General features: G+C 41.6%; 1 protein-coding gene across 1 annotated transcript in view; it reads left to right on the plus strand.

Annotated features, from left to right (window-relative positions):
* The window catches only part of LOC110165690 (potassium voltage-gated channel subfamily H member 8-like), a 73,679-nt gene that overhangs the window by 19,890 nt on the left and 36,686 nt on the right, over positions 1-17,103 (plus strand). Inside the window, exons 6-9 of the mRNA XM_055163787.1 lie at positions 2,786-2,943; positions 4,723-4,930; positions 13,308-13,393; positions 16,129-16,375. Of these exons, the coding sequence (XP_055019762.1) occupies positions 2,786-2,943; positions 4,723-4,930; positions 13,308-13,393; positions 16,129-16,375 (699 nt within the window). The remainder of the gene's footprint in view (positions 1-2,785; positions 2,944-4,722; positions 4,931-13,307; positions 13,394-16,128; positions 16,376-17,103) is intronic.

The raw sequence follows: 17,103 nt of genomic DNA on the forward strand, positions 1-17,103 counted from the left end.
AAAGGTAAAACTGTTCACTTGAAAACGTCTGCTTCATGACATCACAAGGTGGAACAGAGCGTTTTGAGCTGCACATGTAGACAGACTAATAATAAAGAGTTACTCAAAGATGTGTGAATGAAACAAAACACAACTCCAGCTTTGTTGTTTGCTTCATTGCAACAAACCACAAAGCAGAACAGGAACAACTCAAGTCGTCCGTTTGTGACACTATTAAAGAGAGAAGCAGATTCTGGACTGAAACGGAGCAAACATCATCAAAACAAACATCGTCCCTGGATTAAAGATGCAGGCAAAATACAGAAACGTTCCCACAGGACGATAAACTGGGACGAGGGGCTTTTTTACTCTCACACACCTGGGATTCTGTCGTGAGGAAGTGGGACTGCAGGTGGCGCTGTCGTCCTGCCTCCACCGAGAGGAAAACAGAGACAAAACCTGTTTAAATCAACTGAGCGACACGACACAGAAACATCACGAGACTCTGAGGAAGAGAACAGGAGCAGAACAAACTGTCAGGACAAAAACAAACTCTTGGTCTGAAAAAAAAAGAACCAAATATAAATTATCAGAAGACTAAATGAACCTGACTGGACTGCAACTCCAGGTCTGTTTGTGATGAGGTCACAACATTATAACATGGTTCAGAAAATCGCATAATATGAACCCTTTAAGTCACAGGTGTCAAACATACGGCCCGGGGGCTGGATCCGGTCCTCCAAGACCTTTAATCTGGCCCTCGGCTGATTTTCTACTCAAATATTTTAATGATATTTTCTATTAAAATGTTGTTAATTTTGGAACAGTCTGCCACTATCAATAAGATAAACTTCAACTCTTGTCACCTTCAAGTCCTACTTAAAAGAGCGGCTAAAGAAAAAACAGACTTGTGGACACTTTTAGTATAGATTTGTTACTTGTTTTTGCTTTGTTTAAATTTGTGGTGTTTCCTGCCGAGGGACGACAGATGGAAATGAGCAGACTTGCTATAATCTGGCATATTTACACTGCAATGTTGTAGATGTTCATTAATATGCACTGTCCCTATTAAATAAATAAAAAAATAATTTTCTGTGGTGTTTATCACAGCAGCGTCTCCAGCGTCTCTGTACGTGGCCCCTCCCACCAGAGCAGCACAAATGAAGACTTGTCTCTTTCCAAACGCTCTTAAAGGACGATCGTTTTGACTGTTGACCGTGACACCCTCATCAGAAAAATGTCCAACATGAGAAAAGTGGAGCCGAGTGCAGGATTTTACAACAAAAATTTACTTATTCCTGTTTACAGACAAGTTCATGTTAAAACTTTGTGTTGAAATTACATTTTTCAGTTTTCAAGTTTCAGGTTGTTCATAATATTATAATATTTTGTAAAAGAAAGAGTTCATCAGTTAAAAAAGATTTCTGTAATAGATTTGTGTTTCTCTGCACAAATATTTGAACTTTATTTTTGGGGTTTATATGACATGAGTTTTCTGATCCGGACACTTTGGATCAAAGTCGGTTGGACACGACCCCCGGAACAAAATGAGTTTGACTCTCCTGCTTTAAGTCTTTGTGGTTTACACCTGATGTATAAAAAATACTATACAACTTCGGTTTACTGTTTCTATCCTTAAAATATCCAACAATTTGCTGTAATTTTGCTGTAATTAGTTTGTTCTGGCCGAGCTACTGCGACGGAACGTTCATCTAATTTAACTCAAACATCCAGTGGTGATTTTTGAAGCGATTCACTTTGACACGAGGAAAAGAATATTGAGTTAAAAAAGAGCTCAGAGTTTTGTCTCCCGTCATGTTCCAACCCAAAAGTTTAAAGATTTACATCATTTAAATTTACTCCGAGACTTCATTTGTTCGTTTTGTGTCGGATTAATTATGTGAAGGACTTTTATTACGGGATTTTCTGATTTATTTTGCAATGTTTCTTCATCAAAACTCCAAAAATCCAGGTTTGTTTTTGAGCAGGGAACAACAATCTGTGTGTCGTTCGTTCATTCGTTTTTCAAAATAAAAGCAAAAATAACAAAACAAAAAAGCAACAATTTTCTTATTCTTATTTGTTTCCAAAACCAAAACGAAAAAAAAAACAGATAACATTTTGTTTTTTCAGTTTTTGGTTTTGTGTTTAAATGAAAAATGGAAAAAAGCGGACTGAACCAGGACTAAAACAGGACTAAACCGTTTTCAGTCCAGGTCTGGTCCCAGTCTCAGTCCCGGGCTCACTCCCAGTCTGGTCCACAGTCTGGTCCTGGCCTCAGTCCCGGTCTCAGTCCCGGTCTCAGGTCCGGTCTCAATCTCGCTCTCAGTCCCAGTCTGGTCCCGGTCTCAGTCTCAGTCCAGGTCTCAGTCCCAGTCTGGTCCCGGTCTCAGTCCAGGTCTCAGTCCCGCTCTCAGTCCAGGTCTCAGTCCTGGTCTGGTCATGGTCTCAGTCCCGGTCTCGGTCCTGGTCCTGTTCCCTGTCTCAATCCTGGTCTCAATCTTGGTCTCAGTCCTGGACTGGTTCTGGTCTGGTCCCGGACCTGTTTTAGTCGTGGTTCAGTCGTTTTTTTCCATCAGAAACTGAAAAAAACGAATCATTATCTGTTTTTTTTTTTCATTTTGGTTTTGGAGACAAATAATAAAGAAAGTAGTTGTTTTTTTTCGTCTTCTTATTTCTGGTTTTATTTTGAAAAACTAATGAACGACACTTGGATTAACAACATGAGAACACGACTTTAAACTCACTAGAGGTATTTTTAGTAGTTCAGGACGTTTAACTGGGACTTGTTTTTGTTTTTTCGCAGACATCGCGTTGAATTTCCGTACGACTTTCGTGAGCACGTCGGGGCAGGTGGTGTACGACGCTCGCTCCATCTGCGTCCACTACGTCACGTCCTGGCTCTTCGTCGACCTCATCGCCGCTCTGCCCTTTGACCTCCTCTATGCCTTCAACATCAGTGTGGTCAGTAGTCCTGGTTTAGTCCCGGTTTAGTCCCAGTTTAGACCTGTTTTAGATCTGGTTTAGACCTGGTTTAGAACCGTTTCAGTCCCAATTTTATCCTCTTTTTTTTAGATTGGGCCTGATTTGCAGTGGTCATTAACTAGACTCTAGACCGAGTTTAACACCTTGTTTATTAATCTTGATTTAGTCCTGGTTTAGTTCTGATTTAGTCCTGGTTTATTCTTGGTTTAGTCCTGGTTTAGACCTGTTTTAGACCTGGATTAGACCTGTTTTAGACCTGGTTTAGTCCTGGTTTAATTCAGGTTTTAGCCTGCTCTTATGGGGTGTTTCTGATCTGATCTGGTCTTGGTTTAATCCTGGTTCAGAACTTGTTTAATCCTGGTTTAGTACTAGTTTAGTCCTGGTTTAGACCTTATTTAACCCTCGTTTAGTTCTGGTTTCATCCTACTTTGGTTTGATCCAGGTTTAGTCTTGGTTTAGTCCTGGTTTAGATCTGTTTTAGACCTGTTTTAGTTCAGGTTTTGGCTTGTGATCAACAGTTGTCAGTATGTTGATTTAAACATGGTTTAGTCCTGGTTTAGTCCTGGTTTAGACCTTGTTTAACCCTTGCTTACTTTTGGTTTCATCCTAGTTTGGTTTGGTCCAGTTTTAGACCACATTTAGTCCTGGTTTAGACCTGGGTCAGTCTTGTTTCAGGCCCAATTTAATCTTGTTTTTTTAGGTTGGGCCTGAGTTGCAGTGATCATTAACTCGACTCTAGACCCAGTTTAAGACCTTGTCTATTAGTCTTGGTTTAGTCCTGGTTTAGTCCTGTTTTAGACCTGTTTTAGTCCTGGTTTAGTTCAGGTTTTGGCCTGCTCTTGTGGGGTGCTTGTGATCAGCAGTTTTCAGTATCTTAATTTAGTCTTGGTTTAGTCCTGGTTTAGACCTTGTTTAACCCTCATTTAGTTCTGGTTTAATCCTAGTATGGTTTGGTCCAGTTTTAGTCCTAGGTTAGTCCTAGTTTAGACCTGATTTAGACTTGGTTTAGTCCTGGTTTGGTCCTGTTTTAGTCCTGGTTTAGTTCAGGTTATGACCTGCTTTTGTGGGATGTTTCTGATAAACAGTTGTCTGTATCTTGATTTAGTCTTGGTTTAGTCCTGGTTTAGTCCTGGTTTAGTCCTGGTTCAGACCTGGTTTAGAAGTTGTTTAATCCTCATTTAGTTCTGATTTAATCCTAGTTTGTTTGGTCCAGTTTTAGTTCAGGTTTTGTCCAGTTGTCCTGGATTAGACCTTGTTTAATCGTGGTTTAGTCCTGGTTTTATCGTAATTTTGTTTGGTCCAGTTTCAGTCCTGGTTTAGTTCTAGTTTAGTCTTGGTTTCGACCTAGTTTAGTCTTGTTTTAGTCCTGGTTCAGTCCGTTATCTGTTTTTTCCATTTTTCATTGAAACACAAAATCAAAAACTGAAAAACTAATCATTATCTGTTTTTTCATTTTGGTTTTGGAGACAAATAATGAAGAAAATTGTTTTGTTTTTTCATTTTTCTTATTTTTGGTTTTATTTTGAAAAACAAATTACACACGGATTAAACCATTTTCCCATTTTATTCTTTTTCGTTCTTCTTTCAAATTCAAACAGCGACTGGTACACGCACCAAAATGACACATTTACAACGAAAATACATTTATTTTTACTTATTAAACCCAACACATTTAATTCAGAAATCCTACTTGATCCCTGGGTTAAAGAAACACGACAACCGAACTTTTATTCCGTTGTTGTGTTTTTGTTTTTGCAGAACTTCGGGGTGCACTTGCTGAAAACGGTGCGTCTGCTGCGTTTGCTGCGTCTGCTGCAGAAGTTGGACCGTTACTCTCAGTACAGCGCCGTGGTCCTGACGCTGCTCATGTCCACCTTCGCCCTCCTCGCCCACTGGATGGCCTGCGTCTGGTACTTCATCGGACGCAGCGAGATCGAGAGCAACAGCGCCTCCTCCTGGGACATCGGTACGTGCGCGATTAAAAAAACTTCTGTGATTTTTTTTTTTTTTCCACATGTGTTTGTAAAAGTTTAGAATCAGCAGCTCTTCTAAATTAATCCTCTGTGTGTGTCTGCAGCTAATCTACTGTCAGGAAGTGCACGGTTAGCATCCTAGTCAGTAGCTTTTACTGTAATGCCAAAGTTTTCCACGTTATTCATCTGGAAACTCTATAAAACACAGAACGTCTTGGCGTTTATTATTGGAATCTGATTGGTCACAAGTCGAAAAAATCAAACTTTAGTTAAATCCAGTTCAGAGAAAATCTTCACTTCCACAAACGCTGCAAAAACCTTGGGCAAAATTTAAGATCCAAACACTTAAATTTATCAGAAAATGACTTAAAACTGTCTGTGAAATTTTCTGTCCACGCAGCGAGATCGTTTTACTCGACAAGTTCTCTCAAAATAAACGACGTCTGGACAAAAATGAAGCATCTTAGACCTCGTAAGTAGAGAATAAATCTGAAAACAAGATGATTGAATGAAGCAGACTCGTAGTGCAGACTCAGACTCAGATAAATTTGACAAACATCTCTTTTACACGCTTTGAGTTACGTGACTAGATTTTCAGAATCAAAATCTGGGGCACGTTCGATTTGAGGTTTTTGGGAATAATAAAACTGTGAAATGAAAACTGTTCTGCACTCGGCTCATTCAGGACGAACATGTGTCAGTATTACCGTATTTTAGAGGCCATTAGACGCGCTCTTAAGCCTCTAACTGCATCAAAAAATGACCGCGCGCCACAATCCAGAGCGCCCCATACACGAATCCACTCGGGTGTCCCAGCACGACTTCAGTAAACTACAAACACACACGGAGCAGACAGCGACCGCACAACGAAACACACCCACACACACACTCATCACTCCACGCCGACGAGGAACGGAACGGAAAAACCACGAGTCCAATGTGCCGCTTCTAGACACGACTGAACAACTGAGTCACCGCGAACACGCCGACGATCCGTTGGTCCCAGACACACCCTCCCTACACGAAAGTTTTAAAATGTAAAAAAATTACCGATAACGACGGACAAAACTGAAATTCCGTTGACCAAGATTAGAATTTCTGTCGAGATGAATGGAGAACTGTGCTTAAAGACGGGGTATTTTTGGAGCTTTCTCCCATGTTTTAATGTTCCATCATCTTAAAAAACATGTCTGAAGAGGTTTTAGAGACATCCACACGTGTTTGAGTAATCTAGCGATCTCTCTGTACGAGATTTCTCCATAAATACGACGGTAAACATGAAAATTCTCCATGAATATTACAAAAACGTGACAGAAAACCGCAGTAGTTTCGTTAGAGGGACGCGCGGTGATTGTGTTGTGATGGCGCTCTGAAGGGGGAGCGACTTAGCAGCAAAACCGAAACTTATAAAACATGTTAATCTGTTGTTGCGGGTGATTATAGCGTTTACAATAAAAAGAGCTAAAAATGTGAGGAACGGAACGGAGGAACGAACCGAAAAAGCCACGAGTGCAACGTGCCGCTTCTAGACACGACTGAACAACTGAGTCACTGCGAACACGACGACAATCCAGCGACAGACACTACTCCCTACACGCCACAACTGAACACACCCAGAGTCACCGTGAACGAACAAACAAACAAAACCACTCACCCATCACACTGTTGGGTTTCCTTTAAAGTCCCACATGGTTTATTTTAGAGCCCGAAAGATATATCGGTTGGCCGATATTATCGGCCGAATTGAGCACCTTGAAGCATATCAGCTATCGGCCGCAGACACAGATCCACTGGGATTATTTTCTTTTTACGGACAATCGGTTTGAGTCTGGATTAAAAGGACATTTATTAGTTCAGACTTGTGATGTGGGAGGAGCCTGTGTGATGTGGGAGGAGCCTGTGTGATGTGGGAGGAGCCTGTGTGAGCGGTGAGTGTTGGAAATACATCGACTTTGAAGCTAGTTTAGGTTTTGTTAGCGGTTAGCTGCTGTAGCTCCTGCACATAAACAGGCTGTTTTCTATTGGTCTATTGTAAAGTGATTATATTGGCCGTATATTTGTTATTGGACCAGTATTGATATGTAAATGAGCTGTGAACAGACGTGTGAATTATGACATTTGCGCATATAATTAACTACCGCGGCGCACAGCATTTATGGCTAAAGGCTAATAGCGATTGTTTATTTACTTGCTAGCAGTGATGGGTCGTTCGCGAACGAAGCGGCTCTTAGATCCGGCTCTTTGAAGCGAACGACGGGAGCCTGATCCTTATTGGGAGCCGTGTTTTCTCTTTCTCTCACTTTTTTCTCTTCACGCCGCGTGCAAACTCGTGGTAGTTTGACAGCGGCAGCGGCTGAAAACGAAACTTTCAAAACTCTGCGTGTGCATAGTGTAAAAAAAAAAAACTTATATATATTCAGCATAAAATAAATAAACCAGGACTAATCTTGGGGTCGAGAGAGGGAGAGAGATAGAGGCCGAGTCCCGACACTCAGTCCTGGTTAAATTCTGGTTTAGTTCTGTTTTGCACATAGTTTAGATCTGTTATAGTCCTGGTTTAGTGCTTTTTCAGTGCTGGTTCAGTTCTGGTTTAGTCCTGCTTTAGTCCTATGACATTTCATGTAAAGAGGCAGAATAACAATAAATGTTGCCTAAATAAACCCAGTTTAAAATCCACAAGAGCCAAACCTAAGTTTTTTTTAAATAATTCAAGATTTACAGTGAATTTACATCACTAAATATATCGGTGATTATATCGGCTATCGGCAGCTCCAACTATCATTATATCGGTATCATATCGGCCACAACAAAATCCATATCGGTCGGGCTCTAGTTTATTTGTGAAAAAAGATCGAAAATAGACTGTTTAATGACGTCTTATAACGTCTTATAATCCAGAGCGACTAATAGCCCGGAAAATAGTCACATTTTCTTTGTGTTTTGGTTATTTTTAAGCAGCTTTTCTGTATTTTACTTAAATAAATGTCACTTTATTCCTCTCTTTACTGCTGGCAGGGATCAGATTGGTCCAAAATAGACACCTGGGACATTTCTTGACAAATTTCTGGGACAAATCAGTGGTTTTGTATAAATCTGCTGGGACGGGGGACACAGGCTCAAAACTGGGACTGTCCCGGGTAAAAAGGGACGCCTGGTTTCCCTAACTTTGAGGATTTTAAAGTTTATGTTGTGAAAATAGAAATCAATCCCCCAAAATCCAAAATTTGTGAAAGCCGGATCCCCTGGGGAATGTTTTTATTTCAGATTGTTGATTTGTGAACTCAGAAACATCATGAGAATCTGAGGAAATGATGGTTGTGATTTGTTAATTGCGTCCGTTCAAACAGTGACTTCGTTTGTGCTTAATCTTGCTTCCTGCTGTTTTATTTACCTTGAAAAAACACAAAACATATTTTTTTTGTCGCTTATTTCGTAAACACAACACCTTTGTTCAGCCAAAAGCCGCGTTCACTTTTGACCGAGCCGTTTGTGGATAACCTGATTTTTGTGCAGCGTTTTCTCAATGTGCGGCGTCTTTTTTTTTTTTTTTTTTTTGCTGAGGAAACACTTCTAATTGTGGTTGTGCGGCTCCGGCTCACGCTGCGTTTAACACCGACAGAATAATAATGTTATTCACACCGCTCCAGTCACATCCTGTTTCTCCCGCGCAGGAGAGAGGTGCGATCAGACGGGACGCGCGCGGGGACAAAATACATTCCACCTTTTTGGGATCGAGTTTATCGGCGGCGGCTCGGCGTGGGGCGTTTGTGAGCGCCGGGCCCCGTGGGAAGATGCAAAGATTTGAGAAGCGTCCGGACGATCGATGCCACACTTTTCTATCGACGGCGTTTGGACACGGGGGGGAGGGGGGGGGGGCTTTTCAACCGAGACGCGTCGATGTGTTCGGCTAAAAATAAACGAACGCCCGATTTTTGACGCGTTTTTAAAGACGCTCGGAGGAAAGACACGTTAGTCCTCAAAGATAATGTGAAAAAAATACAAATATTGATTAAGATTTGAGAGAATTTAGATGTTTAGTTCCTTCTCTACAGTGGGGCTTTAAGGTGCTGTAGTCTGGGGTTAAGGGTCCTGGTTTAGTCCTGGTTTAGTCCTGGTTTAGTCTTAAATAAGTCCTGGTTTAGATTTGGTTTAGACCTGGTTCTGTCCTTATTCAGCCCTTGTTTAGTCCTGGTTTAGTCCTGATTCAGTCCTGGTTTAGTCCTGGTTTGCCTCTGGTTTAGTCTTTGTTTCAACCTAGTTTCGTCCTATTTTAGTCCTGTTTTAGTCTTAATTAGGTCCTGGTTTAGTCTTGGTTTAGTCTTGGTTTAGATCTGGTTTATATCTGGTTTAGTCTCGGTTTAGTCCCGTTTTAGTCCTGGTTTAGACCTGGTTTAGTCCTGGTTTAGTCCTGTTTTAGACCTGATTTAGTCTTGATTCAGTCCTGGTTTAATCTCGATTGAGTCCTGGTTTAGTCTTTATTTAGACCTGGTTTAGACCTGGTTTAGACCTGGTTTAGTCTTGGTTCAGTCTTGGTTTAGACCTGGTTTAGTCTTGGTTTAGTCTTGGTTTCGTCTGTCTTGGTTTCGTCTTTGTTTAGACCTGGTTTAGACCTAGCTGAGTCCTGGTCGAGTCCTGGTTTAGTTTTGGTTTATTTAGTTACTTAGTAAATGATGAAGGAAACAGGTTTTTTCAGTAAAAACATTTTAAATTCATAAAACTGTGGCTGCTGCAGCTTCACACACACAGGACCTGGAGCAGACGAGACCTGAGGCATTTTGAAATCTGCAGCTGTGACTGTGGAGGGCAGATCGGATTTAGAGAGAAAGAGAAGAGAGAGTAAAAACTTGGACCTGTTCAGCTTCTTTAAAGAAGACCTGTTTTCCTTTACTGTCACATATTATATCCCCGTGTTCCTTTTGCTGTTTTACTCCTCTCCAGGCAGACGTTGCAGATTTGCAACAGATAAATTCCAATTACCTACTTACTCTAGATCCATATTTTATGAGCTTTTTTTACTCAGGAGCCTTTTCTCCCATCCATGCTGATAAACGTGGGCGATGCAGACTGTGCAAGAACAACTACAAGTGCAAAACACTTTTTTTGTTCACAAAGGATAAAAAAGTCAGGATTGTATATTACTGCCCCATATTATAATTTTCCCCAAATATCTGATTTTTCCTGATACTAAAAGTTAATTTGAGCCTGAGAGGGTTAAAAATACCAAAAACAACACATTAACAAGTGTCACTTTTTTTTCTGATTCTCTGAGTTCTCCTGTCTTTGCTCTCTGTGCTGAGTCACTCCCCCTTCATATCACTCTGACAATACAACGAAATGAAATGTAAATAAATGTTTCATTATTAATTCACCAGAACCTGCAGCAGTTTCTCCACAGTCACAACGAGACGCGGAGAACCAGGAGACGACTCTCTGTCCTCTAACTCCTCCTCTCTCTCTCTCTCTCTCTCTCTCTCCCCCCATCACTCTTGCTCTCTTTCAAACCTCCTTTCTCTCATCTTCCTCTCCTATCTCTCTTTTTCTTTCCTCCTATATTTCCATCTCTTTTTCTCTCTCCTATCCATCTCTCTCTCTCTGTCTCTTTCTCTCTCTTCTCTCTCTCTCTGTCTCTTTCTCTCTCTTCTCTCTCTCCCCTCTCTCTCTCTCTCTCTCTCTTCTCTCTCTCTCTCTCTCTCTCCCCTCTCTCTCTCTCTCTCTCTCTCTCTCTCTCTCTCTTCTCTCTCTCCCCCCTCTCTCTCTCTCTCTCTCTCTCTCTCTCTCTCTCTCTCTCTCTCTCTCTCTCTCTCTCTCTCTCTCTCTCTCTCTCTCTCTCTCTCTCTCTCTCTCTTTCTCTCTCTTCTCTCTCTCTCTCTCTCTCTCTCTCTCTCTCTCTCTCTCTCTCTCTCTCTCTCTCTCTCTCTCTCTCTCTCTCTCTCTCTCTCTCTCTCTCTCTCTCTCTCTCTCTCTCTCTTCTCTCTCTCTCTCTCTCTCTCTCTCTCTCCTCCTCTCTCTCTCTCTCTCTCCCCCCTCTCTCTCTCTCTCTCTCTCTCTCTCTCTCTCTCTGTCACTCTTGATCTCTTCCACAATTTTTTTCACTCATCCCCCCTCCTATCTCTCTTTCTTTTTCCTCTTGTATTTCCATCTCTCTCCTCTCTCTCTCTTTCTCTTTTCTCCCCTTCTCTCTCTCTCTGTCACTGTCATTCTCGCTCTCTTCCTCAACTTTTATTCTCTCATCCCCCTCTCTCTCTCTCTATTTCTCTTTCTTATTATATTTCCATCTCTTTTTCTCTCTCCTCTCTCCATCACTCTCTCTTTCTGTCTCTTGCTTTCTCCCCCCTTCACTCTCGCTCTTTTCCACCACTTTTTTTCCTCTCATCCCCCTCTCCTATCTGTCTTTCTGTTTCCTATTATATTTCCATCTCTTTTTCTCTTTCTCTCTCCACAATTCCTTTCTCTCATCCCCCTCTCATATCTCTCTTTCTCTCTCCTCCTGTAGTTCCATCTCTCTCTCTCTCTCTCTCTGTCACATTCACTCTCTTCCACACCTCCTTTCTCTCATCCCTCCTCCTATCCCTCTTTCTCTTTCCTCTTATAATTCCATCTCTTTTTCTCTCTCCTCTCTCTGTCTCTCTCTTTGTCTCTTTCTCTCCCCCCTTCTCTCTATCTTTCTCCCTCTCTGTCACTCTCGCTCTCTTCCACACCTCCTTTCTCTCATCTCCCTCTCTCCAGTCTCTCTCTTTCTCTTTCCTCTCATATTTCCATCTCTCTCCTCTCCTCTCTTCATCTCTCTCTCTCTCTCTTTGTCTCCATCTCTCTCCTCTCTTTCACTTTCTCTCTGTCACTCTCGCTCTCTTCCACACCTCCTTTCTCTCATCTCCCTCTCTCCAGTCTCTCTCTTTCTCTTTCCTCTCATATTTCCATCTCTCTCCTCTCCTCTCTTCATCTCTCTCTCTCTCTTTGTCTCCATCTCTCTCCTCTCTTTCACTTTCTCTCTGTCTTCCACACCTCCTTTCTTTCACCTGCCTCTCCTCTCTCTCTTTCTCCTTCCTAATATATTCCCATCTCTCTTTCTCCCCCCACCCTCTCTCTCTTCTACACGTCTTTTCTCTCATCTCCCTCTTCTCTCTTTCTCTGTTCTCCTCTCCTCTCTCTCTCGCTCCTCCCTCTGTTGTTCTCCGTCTCTCTCCAAACCCCCCTTCTCTCTCTCCCTCTTTTAGTCCCTCCATCTCTGTCACACAAATATAAATTGAGGTTGTATTGACCCTCGTCCTTTGACTCTGATCATTACCCAGCAGCCCTCGCGTTAACGAAGCGAACCGCGAGACCACGAGAAAAGGTCGACCGTTCAATTTGTGACGCGTCAAACTGCTCATTTCCTCCCTCGTTTTTTTTTCTTCTACTTCTTACTTTTTCTTTAACACAATCCGTAACTTTTACCGAGCAAAGTTAATGTAAACAAAATCCAAGGCTTTTTTTTTTTTTTTTTTTTTTTTGATTAATAGAAATGAATAACAACACTTTTATTTCGTTAAATGAAGGTTGAACTGTCAGAAAAATCCTTCCTTGCGCATAAACTGTCCCTGGATTTTGTTTATACTTTTCCGTGTTGATGATGTTTTACTCAACTTCCTGCATTTTTCTTCTTTTCTTCTCAAATTTTTCCTACAAACTGAACTTAAAGGTTGTATGGAGGATTTTTTTTGTTTCAAATTTTCAGTGAAAGATTAAAACACCATTACAGAGACGCAGCAGCTTTGTAATTATGACGACCAAAAAAAAAAAGAACAAAAATCTATCAACTGTGGACGTAATGAGGCCAGATAAACGTTCAGCCAATAGAAAACGAGGCTCCCTCATTTTCTATTGGCTGTTAGGTTGTCAATCAAACTCCCTAGTGTAACTGACTCGTCGGAGCGCTGGGATTTCGTGGTTTATGCAGCGGTTCTTAGAGGCTTTTTCGAACTGTCGCTTCCTCGCATTTCGCACAGTTTGTCGCGATGGCGGACGAGAATCCACGACCGGTTCGCCCAAAAAAAGTCAGTTTTTGAGGTCGCTGAAAGAAGAAGAGAAGAGGAAAAGGAAGCAAAGTCAAACTGAGAGGTGATTCTTGGAGATCTCGTTCCAGCGATGGCGCGCGAAGCAGACGAAGGGTCTAAAAACTGACTCGCTCGGTCGCTGAATTACTTATAGACAGGAAACTTCAACAGTGATTCTGAATGTGCACAAAGACTGTCGCTGTATTTCTCTTCCCTTAAAAAAATCCTCTATACAACCTTTAACTAAACATTGACCACAGGTTTTATCCACCAAACATTAGAACCACATGAAATCTGGTAAAAAAGTTCTTTAAAATGTTGTTTGTTTTTCTCTCAGGATGGCTTCACGAACTGGCCAAACGGTTGGGAACGCCGTACTTCCTGACGCCGCTCGGCTCCCTGCTCGGAATCTCAGACCCAGAGGTGAGAAAACAGAAACATACGAGCAAAAACAAACGTGTGATCTTTTATCGGGCAAATTGTTATTTCTGTTGTAGTTTGAGACTTTTTTTAATGGTTTTTAATAATGGAAAGCAGAAACGGTTTACACATTCTTTTGTGCCACTAGCTGTTAAACTGCTAAACTCAGATAGTGCAGTTAAAAAAATAATTATAAAAGGCTTAGGGATTGTGCAATCAAAACTGAACATAGGTGTAGGGAATGTGCAATTAAAGCTACACATAGGCTTAAGGAATGTGCAATAATTAAATCTGCACGTAGGCTAAGGGAATGTGCAATAATTATAACTAAAACTGCACATAGGCTTAGGGAATGTGCAATAATCATAACTAAAACTGCACATAGGCTTAGGGAATGTGCAATAATCATAACTAAAACTGCACATAGGCTTAGGGAATGTGCAATAATTATAACTAAAACTGCACATAGGCTTAGGGAATGTGCAATAATCATAACTAAAAACTGCACATAGGCTTAGGGAATGTGCAATAATCATAACTAAAACTGCACATAGGCTTAGGGAATGTGCAATAATTATAACTAAAACTGCACATAGGCTTAGGGAATGTGCAATAATCATAACTAAAACTGCACATAGGCTTAGGGAATGTGCAATAATCATAACTAAAACTGCACATAGGCTTAGGGAATGTGCAATAATCATAACTAAAACTGCACATAGGCTTAGGGAATGTGCAATAATCATAACTAAAACTGCACATAGGCTTAGGGAATGTGCAATAATCATAACTAAAACTGCACATAGGCTTAGGGAATGTGCAATAATCATAACTAAAACTGCACATAGGCTTAGGGAATGTGCAATAATTATAACTAAAACTGCACATAGGCTTAGGGAATGTGCAATAATTAATAGAACAGAAGAATGCAAGGGTTAAGGATAATTTAAGGGTCCTGTTGGTGCATCACTCGTGGTCATACTGGTCTCATATTTACTTTGTTTTATGGTGTTTGTTTATGTGCTGCTTTGTGTTGTGTTGTCCTGTTTTTTGATAAAACATGTTACCCCCCGTCCCAAGACAAATTTCATCCATGGGAGACAATAAAGGATTATCTTATCTTGTCTTTAGTCCCTTTTGACATTTTGATTGAATAAGTTTGTATAATCCAGATAATATATATATTTTTAAAGAATAACAAGAAGGAAAACCTAAAATAGCGAGATTGTAAATTGTAAAAGAAGTTGTGGTCTCCTTTGTTGTAGTTCTTTTGATTTATTTGAACCTTTTGCTTTAGTATTTCTTCTCTAGTTGATAACACACCTTACACGAGCAGCTTCGGTGTGTTTGGAAGCATCAGTTACGAAACAGAAAAACATTACAAAGTGTTTCCACTGTTTGCATCAGCCATTTTGGACACTGCACTTTCTGAATTAAACAGGAGAATCGGTGCACTCAGCTTTTCTCTGCATATACACATTTAAAAACAACAACCGAGGGTTTTAGGTCAAGAGTCGAGCACTTTAATCTTTAATCTGTGTGTCGTTCGTTCATTTGTTTTTCAAAATAAAAACAAAAATAAGAAAAATGAAAAAACAACAATTTTCTTCATTATTTGTCTCCAAAACCAAAATGAAAAAACAGATAATGATTCGTTTTTTCAGTTTTTGATTTTGTGTTTAAATGAAAAATGGAAAAAACGGATCACGGACTGAACCAGGACTAAACCAGAACTAAACCAGGACTAAACCAGGACTGAACCAGGACTGAACCAGGACTGAACCAGAACTAAACCAGGACTGAACCAGGACTAAACCAGGACTGAACCAGGACTGAACCAGGACTAAACCAGGACTGAACCAGAACTAAACCAGGACTGAACCAGAACTAAACCAGGACTGAACCAGGACTGAACAAGGACTGAACCAGGATTAAACCAGGACTGAACCAGGACCAGGAACGAGACTGGGACCAAAACCGGGATCAGACCAGGACTGAGACTGGGACCTGGTTTAGTCCTGGTTATGACCTGGTTTAGTCCTGGTGTAGTCCTGTTTTAGTCTTGGGATCAGTCCTAGTCCCGGTCCCGTTCTGGTCTCTAGTCTTGTCTGGTCCTGGTCTCAGTCCCGGTCTCAGTCCCGATCTCAGTCCTGGTCTGGTCCTGTCTCAGTCCTGGTCTGGTCCTGGTCTCAAGTCCTGGTCACAGTCCTGATCTCAGTCCTGGTCTCAGTCCTGGTCTGGTCCTGTCTTAGTCCTGGTCTGGTCCTGGTCTCAAGTCCTGGTCTCAGTCCTGGTCTGGTCCTGGTCTCAAGTCCTGGTCTCAGTCCTGATCTCAGTCCTGGTCTCAGTCCTGGTCTAAGTCCTGGGTGCAGTCCTCGTCTGGTCCTGGTCTGGTCCTGGTCCTGGTCCTGGTCTGTTTTTTCATTTTGGTTTTGGAGACAAATAATGAAGAAAATTGTTGTTTTTTCGTTTTCTTAATTTTTGGTTTTATTTTGAAAAAAAAAATGAACAAACGACACACAGATTCACTTTATCTTCTTTATCTGGAGTTCTGTCTTGAATTTGGTTGGATTTTTTTGCACGACATAACTTTTCTGGTGGAGGTTCTACGTGTTATTACTTATGGGATTAAATTTATTAATCTACACGGACTCCAGACTGTTTTTCTGTAGCGTCCGTCCGTCCGTCTGTGTGTTTTCTTTCTTTAAATCCGTCCCTTTGTTTTGTTTTTTCCTCAGCCCACCATGGCAGCGTCCGTGTCCAACAGCAGCCAGTGGAACTCGTCGGGTCTGGCTCCTCCGGTCCGGTCCCGCGCTCGGCCTCTGGGCTCTGGGATGAGTCTGAGCGGGGGTCCGTCCGTGCGCAGCTCTTACGTCACGTCCTTGTACTTCGCCCTGAGCAGTTTGACCAGCGTCGGGTTCGGGAACGTCTCGGCCAACACCGACTCGGAGAAGATCTTTTCCATATGCACCATGTTAATTGGAGGTGAGTCTGGGCGATTAAAACAGAAAATATCATTGTTCTGACGAGCCGCTCAGACTGGGAAGAGTTTATGTTATGACTAAGCAATAAAAAAGTGAAATTTAAACACGTCTAAAATAAAAGAAACACAACTTTAGTCCAGGCACGAGGTAAAATTATAAACCGAATGTGGCCTGAAGCTGGATAGTGCCGAGGTCTGGTATTTACAGAAGCCGAGAGGGGTCACAACAAACGCAAACGCTGCGACAAATACAAATGCCACAACACATTAAAAAGCCACAACACATCAAAAAGCCACAACTGAATCGTACGATAACTTTTAGCGAGCTCGATAACTTTTCCGGCCGCAATTAATTCTATTTGCAGCTTGTTTGTTTTCCTCACTCTCTCGCTCTCAGAGACTGAATGTTAGAAGCTTCTGTCGCTCTCTGATTCCTCTCGTTTAACAGTCGTAATGACGCTTGAACCAGCGTGCGCTGTGTTTATGAACACAGTGGATTCACGCGCAGCCTGATTGCGGAAAACGCAGCTGTCTGTGCGTCGAACATGAAACCGCAACACAAACGCCACCGTCAGAACCAAAACAGTTCATCACCATGTGACAAAACAAGTCACGATGCCAATTTAACACTGGTGAGTGGGACTCGTCTCAACAGACATGTGCAGCAAAGGCAGAGAAACTCAAACGACGAGAAGAAATGTCTCAAAGCCCAACAGCCGACATACACCTA

The sequence above is a fragment of the Boleophthalmus pectinirostris genome, unplaced genomic scaffold (assembly GCF_026225935.1).
Source record: "Boleophthalmus pectinirostris isolate CB_2022bp ecotype Guang Dong unplaced genomic scaffold, ASM2622593v1 HiC_scaffold_11, whole genome shotgun sequence".
In the NCBI taxonomy this organism is placed as follows: Eukaryota; Metazoa; Chordata; class Actinopteri; order Gobiiformes; family Gobiidae; genus Boleophthalmus; species Boleophthalmus pectinirostris.